This window comes from Scatophagus argus, chromosome 6, assembly GCF_020382885.2.
Source record: "Scatophagus argus isolate fScaArg1 chromosome 6, fScaArg1.pri, whole genome shotgun sequence".
Taxonomy (NCBI): Eukaryota; Metazoa; Chordata; class Actinopteri; family Scatophagidae; genus Scatophagus; species Scatophagus argus.
In genome coordinates this window covers 16,117,611-16,131,650 of record NC_058498.1, presented here as the reverse complement: position 1 = coordinate 16,131,650, position 14,040 = coordinate 16,117,611, and the positions used below count along the sequence as shown (strand labels likewise).

At 43.3% G+C, this 14,040-nt stretch overlaps 2 protein-coding genes across 2 annotated transcripts; one reads left to right on the top strand and one right to left on the bottom strand.

Moving 5' to 3' along the window:
• Positions 1 to 199: 199 nt before the first annotated feature.
• On the top strand, positions 200 to 3,182 carry fam78bb (family with sequence similarity 78 member Bb). Its single transcript, XM_046391596.1, has 2 exons — positions 200 to 1,029; positions 2,456 to 3,182. The coding sequence occupies exons 1-2, from the start codon at positions 653 to 655 to the stop codon at positions 2,976 to 2,978; spliced, it is 900 nt and encodes a 299-aa protein (XP_046247552.1). The 5' UTR covers positions 200 to 652; the 3' UTR covers positions 2,979 to 3,182.
• Positions 3,183 to 6,179: 2,997 nt separating this feature from the next.
• On the bottom strand, positions 6,180 to 13,799 carry slc35a3a (solute carrier family 35 member A3a). The gene is made up of 8 exons (XM_046391595.1): positions 13,372 to 13,799; positions 13,006 to 13,217; positions 11,549 to 11,703; positions 11,277 to 11,399; positions 9,448 to 9,622; positions 8,278 to 8,396; positions 7,972 to 8,105; positions 6,180 to 7,858 (listed from the first exon to the last, which is right to left on the bottom strand). The coding sequence occupies exons 2-8, from the start codon at positions 13,193 to 13,195 to the stop codon at positions 7,768 to 7,770; spliced, it is 987 nt and encodes a 328-aa protein (XP_046247551.1). The 5' UTR covers positions 13,196 to 13,217; positions 13,372 to 13,799; the 3' UTR covers positions 6,180 to 7,767.
• Positions 13,800 to 14,040: the final 241 nt, after the last annotated feature.

The following is a 14,040-nucleotide window of genomic DNA, read 5'->3' as shown; positions in this document are numbered from 1 at the left end:
TCTCCCGTCACAGATGCTCGGACTCCCAGGTTTTATTTGTTTCACCGGGTTTCCCTCCCGTCGAGTCGACAGGCATGACGGACGGTAACACTGCCGCTCTGGTTACAGGCAGCAGTAGCAGCAGCAGCAGCAGCAGCAGCATCTCATGCACAGTGCCGCATCAACAAGCCTCGCCGCCCGACCACCGGGTCCCCCTGCCGGCGCCCCGGTGTCCGCCGGTCCCCCGACGCCTCTTGTGACATGACAGCTCGGGGAAGAAAGAAGAGGATTAAAGGTTACAGGCAGGGGTTCAAGCAGGAGAGCAGACGGGTTGGATCCTCGAGGAGAGGGCACACGGAAAGTGTGCGCTGTTTGAGTGGAGAGGTTACAATCATACCCACATCAACAATTCATGTGATACTTTTTTAAATCCGCGAAGGGTATTTCTCTTGTGGTTGGCAGCCTGCAGAGGGGTCAGAACCAAGGAGCAGCGCCTCTGGAGCCTGGTTGAGGTGCCCGTACATCAGCAGGGCGGGTGCCTGCTGACACAGAGGGGCTGAGCCTGGACCCCGGTCTCACTGGACCCGACTGTCCCTCACCGAAGCCTTATTGTTTGATTCTGAATTGGGCCTACAGCGTGGTAGCACCCACCTTTGCCTTACAGTTTCATCTGATGCACGGCCTCATAGTGTTGATACTGGTCGAGTCCCGGTCAGCTGTGCTCCTCCACAGGCCTGTCAGGCTCTCTTGGCTGCTCCTGACCATCACCTTTACCTGCACAGCCATGGGCTGCATCCAGAGCATAGCCTGTAACAAGTCGCGCATCAAACGAGAAAACATTGTGGTGTGCGACCTGTCCGCCACCATAGACCACTGCCCGACTGTCATTGAGGAGAACTCGCCCATAGTGCTTCGGTACAAGACGCCCTATTTCAAAGCCTCGGCGCGGATTGTGATGCCCCCTATTCCGCGCAATGAGACATGGGTGGTGGGCTGGATCCAGGCGTGCACTCAGATGGAATTTTACAACACCTATGGAGACGTCGGCATGTGAGTTCACACCTCAGTCACCTGCGTCCCCATTACACCCACTGTGACGTGCTTTCAGATAGAGAGGGAGGGAGAGAGGGAAAACAGCGTGCGTGCGCGGTGCGTGCGTTATAGCCTGCGTGCGCCAAAGCTTGCATGCTTGTACACTCAGGATAATAACGTGTGCGCGCCGGTGCTTCACATAGAGGAGCATTTGTGCACGCAGCAGGTTAACTGTGCTCGTCAGCCTCCTTCATTCAAACGCCCACCGACAGATTCTGTTCCTGTGACTTTGGCACCTAAATAGAAAAGCTGCTATTAAAGGAGCTAAACAACAGTTGATGCTCTCACACTCAAATTGTGCCCACGGAGACATGTCCTCCCCCACACCCCCCACGAGACACACAGGCACACAAACACACATTATCTGGAGGGCATATGTGAGGGGGTGTTTAATCCTGCTGTGTTTAGGGGGTGGGTGGGTGTAGGGGGTGAGAGGATTGGAGCTTAGGGTGGCTTGTCATCACACTGGTCATGAAAGCAAAACAAATAGATGGAAGGGGGACCACCAGATGACAAGCTGGGGCACAACAAAGAGATGATGTTAATCCACTGACACACTGAACCAATCATGTACAGGCGGCTGTTGTAGTCTCAGAGTGTGTCTGGATAAGAATTTTTAAGCCTTTCTGAGATGATTTGCTGTTATTTTCATTGTGCAAAAAAAATAAAATAATGATGATGATAATAAAATTTTAAAAATCACAACTTTTCATATATCAGACAGGCAAGTATGCCAACGATCCTTTATCCAAATGTTAATAAAAGTGTCACTCCAAAATATATATAAAAAAGCTCCCAGACTCCCAGATTGACTGGTGACTCCTTGTTATTGTTTTATTTTGTGAAATGTGACAGATACTATTAGTATTTCATTTTTAATTAATCATTTGGCCAAAAATTGCCAAACATCAAAAACTGGCAACAAATGGGATAACATCATTGAATTGCTTGATTGAGCAAATCACGGTGAGACACAGGGAAAAGAAGCAGATCCACACATGAGAGTTGCTGGGTATTCAAAAATGGTTGGCTATGTTTCCTGATAAATTACATAAATGATTAATAACATAGATGTTAACTGATTAAGCTACATGAAGCAGATTATGTTTTTCCATCGGGACTAAACCTATTGCTCTTGCATAAGAATATATGTGCACTTGGATTTGCTAAAAAAAAACAAAAAAAAAAACTGGCTGAATGTGCCTTTAAAAAGCAACCAAACAATTGCTGTGCTGACCTCCAGTAGTTTCAGTTCTCACCTCCCCACAGTGGCCTTTTCATTTGATTCGTAATTAAAAAATCCAGAATATTTCTTTAACTAATGGGTACACGTTTACCCAGAAATCTAATTGTTTCGAGACTCATATTGCCGGTCTCCTCTCAGGTCGAGCTGGGAGCTGCCTCAGCTACGAGAAGGTCTTGTGAGGGCCATCAGCGACTCGGATGGCGTGAGCTACCCCTGGTATGGAAACACCACAGAGACTGTCACCATAGTGGGCCCCACCTCCAAGCCATCCCGCTTCATCGTTAGCATGAATGACAATTTTTACCCCAGTGTCACCTGGGCTGTGCCGGTCAGTGAATCCAACACACCCTTACTGACTAACATCAAAAGAGACCAGAGCTTCACCACCTGGCTGGTGGCCCTCAACACTACATCCAAGGAAAAGATCCTGCTCCATACCATCAAGTGGAGGATGAGGGTGGACATCGCGGTGGATCCATCCCTGCCTCTGGGCTCCAGAGCCAGGCTGGTGGGCCGGATACACCAGGACCAGCCAAGAGTGCTCACCCGCATGGAGCCCATCCCTCCTAATGCAATGGGGAGGCCCAACGCCAATGACGCGCAGGTTCTGATGTGGAGGCCGAGGAGGGGGCCTCCACTTGTTGTGATACCACCCAAGTAAAACGCTGAGAGATCTGATTGGCCGTTTGCTACATCACATCACAGTAGGCCACTCCTGCAGTGAAACGGATGAAAGTGATAAAATTAATCAGATGGAAAGACAAACTGAATATCCACAAGCAGACTGAGATTTTAATGGTCAATGGCACAAATCAGAGTTGCATTTTTTTTTTTTTTGCGCGTAAAATCGTGAGGGGACAACTGCCTTAATTCCCCATCGCTGCCTTTGACGATCCAGAAATGTCTTGGTCTCTCCTTCTGGTGCTGTTGAGCTGTTGGGTTTTCCAGGCCTTCACTTCAAAGCTAAAACTGAAAATCCGACATTAGCGCTGGGATGTAAATCAAACCCGTACTGTAGCTACTCAGGCCCAGAAAGAAACGATCAAGCCTAAATACAGACCCTGTTTTAAAAGGTTTTTCGGCCTTAACGACGACTTGATACAGGCTTGGCTCGTACTGTACAGTGAAGTGTTGTGTAAGAGTAACCAAGGAAAGCTGTTAGTGTTCATGTGTCACACAGGTCCAAGGAAGACACTGCTGCTGCGGGGTTTATTCATTACAGACAGAGATAGCTATAATATGAGCTGAAATGTTACTGGACGATGTGCTTTTAGAGCTGATGCGAGTGTGGTTGTGCAGGCATGTGTGTATGTGTCTGTGCTTGTGTGTTTTGTATAATGGAGCCCCAGGCTTGGGTCAGGGCTTGCTGCTTTGTCACACCAGACTGCCTCACACACTCACACATGTATACACCAGGGGTCTCATTTGTGATTATTGCTAAGAGGGTAATTTATAAACAGAAAGACTGTCAACATGCATACATGCATCCTCAAAGCTACTTTGCTTTTTTTCTTTTAACATATCACAGAAAATGTAGAAAGCGCAGGTTGGATTTGGTGATGTGCACTGAAAAGAGTCTCACATGAATCCCTGCAGCAGGATTTTTTTTTTTCCAAACACAAATGGCCAGTTCATCCAAGCTGCAGAGCTTCTTGGTCCCTTTTAAAAGCCAACATTGCCTGTGTTGATGACAGCTTTCTATCGTAAAAATGTGGTTTTGGTGAAGAAGCAAGGCTACTTTACTTTAAGAGTTACAAGGCAAGTGTGTCTTCATCCAGTTAGCATATGTTGCTTAAGAACAAAGATTGTAGTGAAAGAGGACTATGTTTACACTAGAAGACTGAAAGAATCGGTTCATGTGAATTACAAAAAAAAAAGAAAAAAGAAGTCAACTTATTTATTTATATTTGTGGATTTTATTCTTCTGTGAGATTTCTGCCTCCCAACCAGTACAATGGAGGTGAATCAAGTCTCTTCACTGATGATCACAGCTTTGACAAACTGCATTTAAAACATTTAAACTTTAGAGCGATGCTAGCAGCCCTTAGACACACTAAAACTTTGAACAGAATGCTAAGGTGCTGATGTTTAACAAGTTCACCCTGTTCATCGTGTCAGTTGGCATGTTAACGTGCCAACAATTGCTCATGAGCAATAAGACTGACTGGAATAGGTTTTTTGCAGGTATTTTGGTCTTAAGCCAAAGTACTGGACAAATTAAAATTGAGACTTTAATAAATTTGTTAATCAGCAAAGTTATTATATTGAGTCCTGTGAGAACCATGGATGTATGAGCCAATTTTAGAGGAATGGTCCAAGTAATTAGGTTATTTTGTCTAGGAACCATGAATATCTGCACAGAATCAGCAGCTGTTGAGATATTTCAGTCTGCACATCCGTGAACACAACCACCCCTAGAGCCGAGCCAGAAAGTATTTACAATGAAAACTGCTTCTGGAAAAGATTTTTAATGCACATTGTCAGAGTTTTGAGCCCAAGTGACTTATCTGTCACTTCCATCATACCGGATGGGGGCAGGAACCTCAGGGATTCATTTGAAAATTCTTAACTCAAACCGTCTAAAAGTCTTGATTCTGACAGAAGTAAGAACATGTGTGCGGAAAATTTGTATGTAATTTGGGTGGACTGACCTTTTAAATATAAGTGCAGTATTTGGTTTACTGACTTACAATCTCTTGTGCCATCCTTACCTCCTCTAAGATATTTTTATTAAGATTCACGACTGAACGTGATAAACCAGAGTGCAGCTTACAGAATGTGAACGTTTCACAGTTATGTTGAGTCTCAAAATGTTGTTTTGAAGGCAGGTGTACTTCTGCTGGTACACACTCAGTAAAACAGTTCATTCTCCCGAGTACTGAGCTGGTCCAGATGAGACAGAGATGAAGAGAGACGGAGTTTATAACCACACTATCTTACCCAAGCTGCTCATTAGTCCTGGTGCAAACCGAGCAAGCCTTCACACACACACACACACCTCATCTCATCTAGAACCACACTAAAACTGCAGTCACCCGAAGGAATCCTCTGCCTCATCACACACACACTGGATATTTTAAGGACATCTACAGCCTCTACTGTAGCCACTACGCAGGAGCAGTTTGTGAGGCAAGCAGCATCTGAGAGCCCACACTGACAATCATGGGAAACATCAAGTGCAGCACTTTTAACTGGAGAATCAACGTAGGTGATCTTTGGTGGTCTGCGATTTTATTCAGAGGACTGAGGCTTTTATAGAGTGAAAACAAAGCGGAAACCTTTTTTCACATGTTGCCCCATTTAAAATAAAGTGTTAGCAAAAACATAGCCTACGTTTATACTTGACCATGAGGTCACACAGTCTTCTGCCTGTGTGCATCAGGGCCTCCGGTGTCTTTTACAGTAACAGATGTGCCTGAGGAGGGTAGAGCGCTACACGGCCCTTCGCGAGGAGCTTGACTTGTTAATTCGTACTTGTTCTGCTGATTCACTGGAGTCTGATGCAGTTGTTGGTTTAATATGACTGGGTAACGGTGTTTTACAGTGTTATAATATGAAGGACATGAAACTCTGGCGTGACACAGTCCTTTCTCTCAGACTGTCCAGCTTTTGCATGCAGTGTTTTTAAACCCATTAAAACAAATGCCAAAAATATCAAAGTGTGCATTTATTCATGTTCTAAGTATTAAATTAGGCAACTAATTGTAAAATTATTTAGTGTAACACACCAAGGGAGAAGTTTTAGTTGCCCTTTGATATGATTTCAGCAGTTCAAACTATAAATGTGTGCACTGTAGTGTCGAAAAGAAGAATTGGAGTGGAGATAAACTATGAATTCAACACAATAACACATTCATAAAAGTCAAAGGTAATATTTTTCTTTTATAAAAGATTCACATATCAGTAATTAAAATAATAAAGTCATTAATTATACCCGCTTTATCCCAAGAAAAAAAGAAAGAAAAAGAAGTGGTTCCAGAAGAAAAACACCACAATCCAAGGTTACCTTCCGTCCTGAAAATAATACCTCACGGATGTCTGATGAAGCGAGTATCAACAATTCAGTCAGTTCAGACTTAGCTGGGCCACAGTCAGTAATTTTTAACAACCCTGCCACAAAATCAACAGATCATATTGTGACAGGAGCACAGGAAATTGTTATCTGCGGCTTTGAATAGTCATGTAAACGCCTAATCACTCAAGGAACAAGTTAAACAGACAATTCATTGAGATTCATATAGATTACAGTTTAAATGGTTCTATCAATTACAGCCAAGGTTAATAATAATAATAATAATAATAATAATAATAATGATAATAATAATAATAATTTCATGTTGTACAAAATAATCTTCACCACATAATTAAACCATTCTTTTCTTTAGGACAATAAACATGTGTTACAGCCTACAAAAGCGTCAGATTAGGTTATTCCTGTAGCATTTTATCCATTCACCCAGGTCACAGACATCAAACATTTAACGCCACCAAACACATCAGAGTCATACAGTAAAACAGTCCCAGCACGGAGACACACTCTGTATGTTACCAAAGGCGTCCCAGTGACTATATGCTGCCCGGCAACTGAAATCCTTTCCACAAATAGGTGAACAAAAGCCACCATGAGTGCTCTAATAACGGAAACATCACAAGTTACTTCAGCTTCCACAGTCTAAAGGCTCTTGGAGCATTGACTCGTGAGGTTTTTTTTTTGTTTAGTTTTGTTTTGCCCCAGGTTATACCTGCCAGGCACACAGTCCTTTTAAGATGTGTACAAATCCCACATCTGTAGCAGACTTTGACCAAACCACAGAACCAGCGCTAACCTTGACCATTTGACTGTTACAGCTTTAGAGTAAACAATGGCTGTGGGGGCTCATGGCTTAAAAAATGTGCTTTCAACTGGGACAAGGAGGAGCCTGAAATACTGCAGCTCTGAGGTGAACAAGCTGACACTACGTCTAAAAAAATAAGATATGAAGAAGTTTCAAGAAGTCCTGCATGTCTGCCTCTTCCATCCCTTAGTGTATTGCTGTGATGGATGTGGCAGTAACGGTGACCGGCAGTCAAGCAGGTTCTTAATGATCACAATCAGTTGGTCCTGACAAGAATATCTCTCCAGATCTGGAGGTGTGACAGCCAGGATTATCTCTACAGCGGCAGTTATAAACAGTTTTCTTTTCTCACCTTTTACTCTTCTCAGCTGAGGCACTTCTGGTGTGTGAGACCCACCGCAGCGTTGTGCTTGCTGTTTTTTTTTTAATCCTTCCCTGCCTGTCTTCTCTTCCCAACCTGCTTACCTCCTCTACTGCTATTCCTTCTCTGTTTCTTCTTTGTTGTGATCACAATATATGATAAAGACCTTTCCCCTTCTTTTCCTCCTTTCCCCTCCATATCTTCACGCTTCAACAGGACCTCCTACTGCTGCCATAGCGTCAGCCGCGAGTGTCCTACGCTCTGCTGGGGTTGGGGGACGGCTTGCCTTCATAGCCGTACAGGAAAGTGGCCGCGATGACCAAAATGGCCCCCAGGAAAAAAACGCTGTTGACGAAAAGCAAACAAAATGCAATCAGCTTGAAAAACTGTGCTTATGAGGAAGAAAAACCAAGACAAAACATTTAGACAGAGGGAGAGGTAGTGACTGTTTCCTCTACCTGGTGGGGTCAAAGTCCTGTAGCCAGAAATACGATATAAGAGTCGACAGGATGATGGAGAGCGATGTAGCAAAGCCCTTGAGGATGTTGTCTGCATACTTGATGACCGCTGCTATGACCAGACCACCCAGCGCCTGGAGAAACAACAAACACACAGACACAGATGGACGAAGGCATGACCCGCATGGGTCGACAGGGAGTCTGACCCACAAAATAAAGAGTCTGTTACCCAAGAGGCTTGATAATATAATTGGCAGCTTTGGTGGGAAACACTGACTGAATCACTGGCAGTGGAGTGAGCATTACCTGCAGTGCCACAACAGTCCAAGTGATTGTGTTGTAGCCCTGGAACATGCCTGACTCCTTCACCCTCTCTCCATCATAGGCCAGCATCCCAAAGAGGCCAAACACCAGGCCAAACATCCCTGGAGACACGCACAGAAGTGAACGAGTGAGCTAACAGATCCAACATCTGATCAAAGTAACACTAAACAATAGTTAAAGAGACAAACTCAGACAGTACTAAGGCTTCTTGTGGGGAGAATTTTATACACAAGAGGTGCAAATTGAAGAAGAAGAGAACAATGACTTTAATTAATCTCACAGGGAATTTAAGGTTTTCAAAGCTGAGGTTAGGATGTGTCCCTCACTAACTTCAGTGGAAATTTAGCAGCAAACAAAGGAGTGAGTTCTGAGATCAGTCCGGTACACAAGCACACAGAACATCATTTGCTAGTTTGTTTACAGCTAATGGCCGTACAGCGAGTGCAGACGTTAGCGGACGTTCTCACGATGAGAACGTTAATGTTTATTGTTTTCACCATCTGCGTTTATCATGTTAGCACACTTGTCAGTGCTTCAGTCATGCTCAGAAACATAAGACCACAAAGTGATGTGCTCCCCACCCATGTAATCCAATTATTCATGTTCTTTTATTGTTTCCACTTCTTATAAATGTTGTGAAAAAGACCCATCACGTCTTTCAAAGAGTCTAAGGTGACATCTTTTAATCCCTAATTTCCTTAATTTCACAACTGATAACAACAACAAAATAAACATGCAGGATTTTCTTCATTGCTCTTGCTGCAGATCTGGGCTTCAACATTTGCAGGTGAAAAAGCGCCAAGCTCACACCAGGAACCGCAGGAGACTTAACACATGCCTCACATGCTCCGGGGTAAAAATAAACTAGACAGGAACATTCATCTTAACAGAAACATATCGGAGGTAAAAAGCCCAGCTGGCTCTCTGTGCAGGCAAGAAAGGAAACTTCACAGACACAACACACACAAGCTGGCTTCACAAGCATGGAGCTAGTGCCTTTTTCAACAACACCTCACTGCATTATTCTGATGTGGATGGATCAAATGATCAAATGAAACTCTAACGGTACTTTTCAGTGTATTCAACTACATTTCACACATCAAGCCAACTGTTGTTTAAGACTGACTGGGGAGTTGATCGACAAACACTGACCGAGCTGGATGTTGCGGACCCAGACGCTCTGTTTGCTCTCCTTCAGGATCTTCTCAAAGTAGACCCCAGCGAACCCACTGGAACAGCATGCCACCAGAACCGCCATCACGCCGATGAACTGAGAGCCTGCGGAGAGGGCCTCCTTCTCTGGGGTCACTGTGGTCTCAGAGGGCCACTGCAAACACAAGAGAAACAGTGGGAATATAGTAAAACTTGTGTTTGAAAGTTCACTATAAAAAAATCTAAATTCAAGATCCATTTAATATCTTATTTCTGATTTCAAACCTCACCCTACATGTCTCCTCAGCACATGAAGGTAGTTCAGTTGTCATCACACAATGTATTGATGACATATCATCCTAAAATCATTTATCCCAGAAGCTGTTTACTACAAGCACACTCTATTCACTGAGGAAGGCTGCAAAGTGTGGTTTGAAGCTGGTAAGTGGGCCTTAAATTTAAAAAAAAGTTAAGTTGAAATGTTCAACCTCTTTCTACCTTGACAACTGATTTAACACATGGCCTCACCAAGAAACAGACTCCAAGTTCCTTTCACACTTTTTGTACAGATTAGATAGACAGTTTTGATTCATGACTTTCAGAGGTGCTAGTAGGAAGATTTCGTCACCTTTGGACACAGCCAGGTAAGCAGTTTCACCCTGCTTCCAGTCTTTGTGCTAAGCTAAGCTAACCTTCCGTTGGCTGTGGCCTTACATTTAATGAAAGTGGTAAGCATATTCTTATTTGGCTCACTGCAAGAGAGTGAAGCATAAGCAAAAAATAAATAAATGAAGAAGTGAAGATCTTTGGTTGTGCAAGGGGGAAAAAGTAATTTAGCTGCTAAAATATAAGTAAGCAACTGTTGGAACAAGATGCTGTTTGCCTTCCACCTTCATACCTACGCCAAAACAAACCCTGCTGAGTGAGAACTAACAGCATAAACTTCGAAAACAAACAGTGAAAATGGTAAGTTATGTCTATTCAAAACAGGCCAATTATTTCTCAACAGACTCGTGGCGACTTTTTAGCTCATTTGGAGGTGTCTGCAAACAGAATAGGTGCTATGGCTGCGTGTTAATATCATATCTGATGTGATGATCTGTTATTCGAGCCTTTCGGAGGTGTCAGGGATAAACCACTGCCACAAAGATCCTGGTGACACAGTTTGGGTATTAAACCTGATCCTGTAGGTTTATGAAAGTATGTCTTCATGTCCTCCTCCGAGCTTCTCTCCAAGTGCTCGGCCAATATTAAGATCGCATCCAGTGTAACACAAACTGACTGGTGTTTTCTTTGTTTTGCCAAGAAGGAGGAGGTGATAGCACAACAGTCAACACCTCATCATTCATCAGCACCTCCCTCGTAATCACGAGTAGCCAACATTTACTATATGTTCCAGTTCAGGCCTCCTTATTGTGTTTTATTTATTCAACTTTCATACAACCACAGAGCTCCTATTGAGATTTCTGTTCTTTATCTGGCTGCTAGTGGAAATAAAGATGACACAATAATTAAAATAAAAATAGGAACATTTCCAATACACAGACGAGTAAACACTTAATTAGACAAAGAGACACATACAGAAAACCACTAACAGGATAGAGTTTCTAACATCTTCGAATAAGATTGTAGACAGATGGGGCTGAGCAAGTAAGTACTCATATGAAAAGAAAGTTCAAAACATACTGAGAATTAGCAAACTTTGGACTTCCTCTTGTCCCACAAAAAGGAACCACAGAGAGTATGTTCTGTGGCCTAATCCTGGAGAAGGTGAACAATGTGATTTTTTTCATTTCTACAAGCACTACACAGACATGAAATTAACAAACCTGCACGAGAGCAACTCCGGCCATAAGAATCAGCAGTGAGAGCCACTGGTAGACGCCCAGCTTGCGGCCCAGCATCGACACTGAGAACAGAGCTGTGGTCAGGATCTTCAGCTGGTACGTCACCTGATGGAGACAAAGTGGGAAAACTGTAAATAATCCATGAACAGGAATGCGCTTATTGCTAAATGGCTCAGAAAGACACGTCAGTTCCTGTGTGAGTCATTCAGACTTCGACCACAAATCCTCCACATCCAAACTGGCTTGTGCTTTACCTGGTAGGTGGCCGCGTCCAGGTTGGACAAGGCGACATACAGCAGGTTGTTCTGCAGCGTGTAGATCCCAGAGGGGATCGCCAGCTTCAGTGTTTCTATGGGTTTGTGGGCAATTTCCTGACGCAGGATGCTATTCAGTGCTCGCATGCTGTAACCTGAGGGATGAAAACAAAGAAGTTGGATCACAGTTGAAAGGCCTCCCGTCTTATCTGATGATTTTGTTGATGATTGATGTAAAAAGAACCTGAAACTCTTCTTGTTACATCAGTTTCAGGATCGGACGTGCTTACAGGTTTTAAAAGATAAGGCAGTGAAATGTTTATTTATATATTTTATTCTATTGTGCTTAAGGCACTAGGACAGGTGTAACTCGAAGCAAGGGAACATTCTGAATTTATGCGATCTGTTTCTGATTCGTTTCAGTGAGACGGGGGAAACCTGACAAACCGGATTCTGTAAGGTGAGCTTGTCAAGCTCCAGTATAGGTGCTATTTTCAGTCAGGCAGGTTTTGAACCTCAGTACTACTTTGGGACCACAGATGTGCAGGTAGCAGTTTCTAGAACCAAACGCTGACACTCTTTTTACTTATCTTTCATTGGACAGTTTTGGATTTGAATCATAATTTTGCAGAGACTGCATTTTATTTGGGCATAATTCTTGGCCGATCATTTTAAGCATAACATTTAAAGGTGGAAGAATTTTGGATAATTTGTTCCAAAAAATTTCTTGAAGAAAACCATGTTTATATTTCTCAAAAAAAAACCTCTATTACTATTAATACTATTATTATTTATACTATTTTGAAAAAAAGTCAAACGATATCCAGCCACAGTGCCACTGCTCTCAGTCTTGTCTCAGTCCTGCTTCTCAAATGTGAGGTTTTGTTGGTTTGCTTTTGCAATTAGTGTTAATGTAATTTTCAGGGTATTGGACAGTTGGTGAACCCAAACAATGCAGCAGTATTTACACTCAGAAAACTGACAATTAACAAGCCATGTAATTTTGCTTATCTTCAGTACCGAAATCTACCATTTCAGTGTCATTCAAAAATACCAAATCCTACTGTATTTGTGTTTAAAAAAATAAAACAAATACATCACAGAATATTTTGAATAATCATAATCATCAGGAGTTTCTTCAAGTAAAAAAAATCCTTTAACGGTGAATTTAACTTAAAACAACAATTATACCTGTGAATACTGCATACTGTGATATTTCCTGAGATGTTTATCATACTGCTGCACCGCTAGCAAGTACTCACAAGACATCACTTTGGGTTCTAATCGGATCTAATCTCTAATCTTTGCGAAGGCCATTTTACACATGTTTTTCCGACGCTTTCGACACAGACCTGACGATTAATCAATAAAAACATGACATTAAATAAATAATATTACAGTAATGGGTTAATGGCAGCACTGCTAGTGATAAACATAAAGCGTCCGGGTGCACTCACTGTGCTCTTTGAGGACGAGCAGCACACAGGTGAGGATCTTCATGACCTCGGCCACCACCACCGCTGAGGAGGCCAGGTACCGCGGGCCCTCGGCCTGCAGGGTGCGCGAGTACCGCATGGTGAGCACCAGGGAGGTGGTCTGGAACACCAGCACGCCCAGAGAGAGGTACTTCAGCCGGGAGGAGGCCATGGCCACCAGACGCTGGGTGAGGCTGGGCACAGAAAACAGAGAAATGTTGATGTAAATATACAAAGCAAGTAGTTAGAACTTTAACTGTTAACCGTTAGGAGGTAAACAAAGAGTAAGACTTTTCGACAAGCCAACAGTGGTGAGAGGAAAAGTCGCGGACAGAAAGAGTCTCCCACCTTTGAGCCTTTCCTTCGCTTTTAAAGCAACGTCACTGACGCGGATGGTCGTCTCTACATAAAACAAGCCCCTTAGGATTTCAACCTCGGGTCTTGTCCGTTCTCAGCAGCTCTCTGTCAAGCAGACAGTCCAGGTACTGGAGCCTCAAACCCAGCTGTCAAAACAGCAGCACTTCAAGTCCTGGCGTCCATTGACCCGCACTGGATATCAACCGTCTGCTGATGGCTGCTCATCATCTTATCAGGGTTTCCACGCCGACTGTCCCATCATGTAATGCCAACACAGCTTAACTAACCGACAGAGAAAAGAGCAAGTTAAAGTGAGCAAGTCTACAGTAGGAAACAAATCTCATACATGCAAATCCTGGTACACTTCCGTGTACAGATTTCTTCCTCGTCTTGCGACGTGGGCTCATATGCGAACCAGCGCCCCCTGCTGGACTGGCAGCAAACTGCACTACTCGCATGTAATTTAAACTGTAGCGTTTAAAGTGAACTGGTGACTTCAAGGTACTTGTTTTACGGAACTAACAGAGCCATAACTAAGTACTATGAATAGTCATACACTTATGGAAAAAAATATACACACGTGTATATATATATGTGTGTGTGTGTGTTTGTAATAAATGTGTATTTATTCACAGCAATTAGCCGTTATTTCACCATATA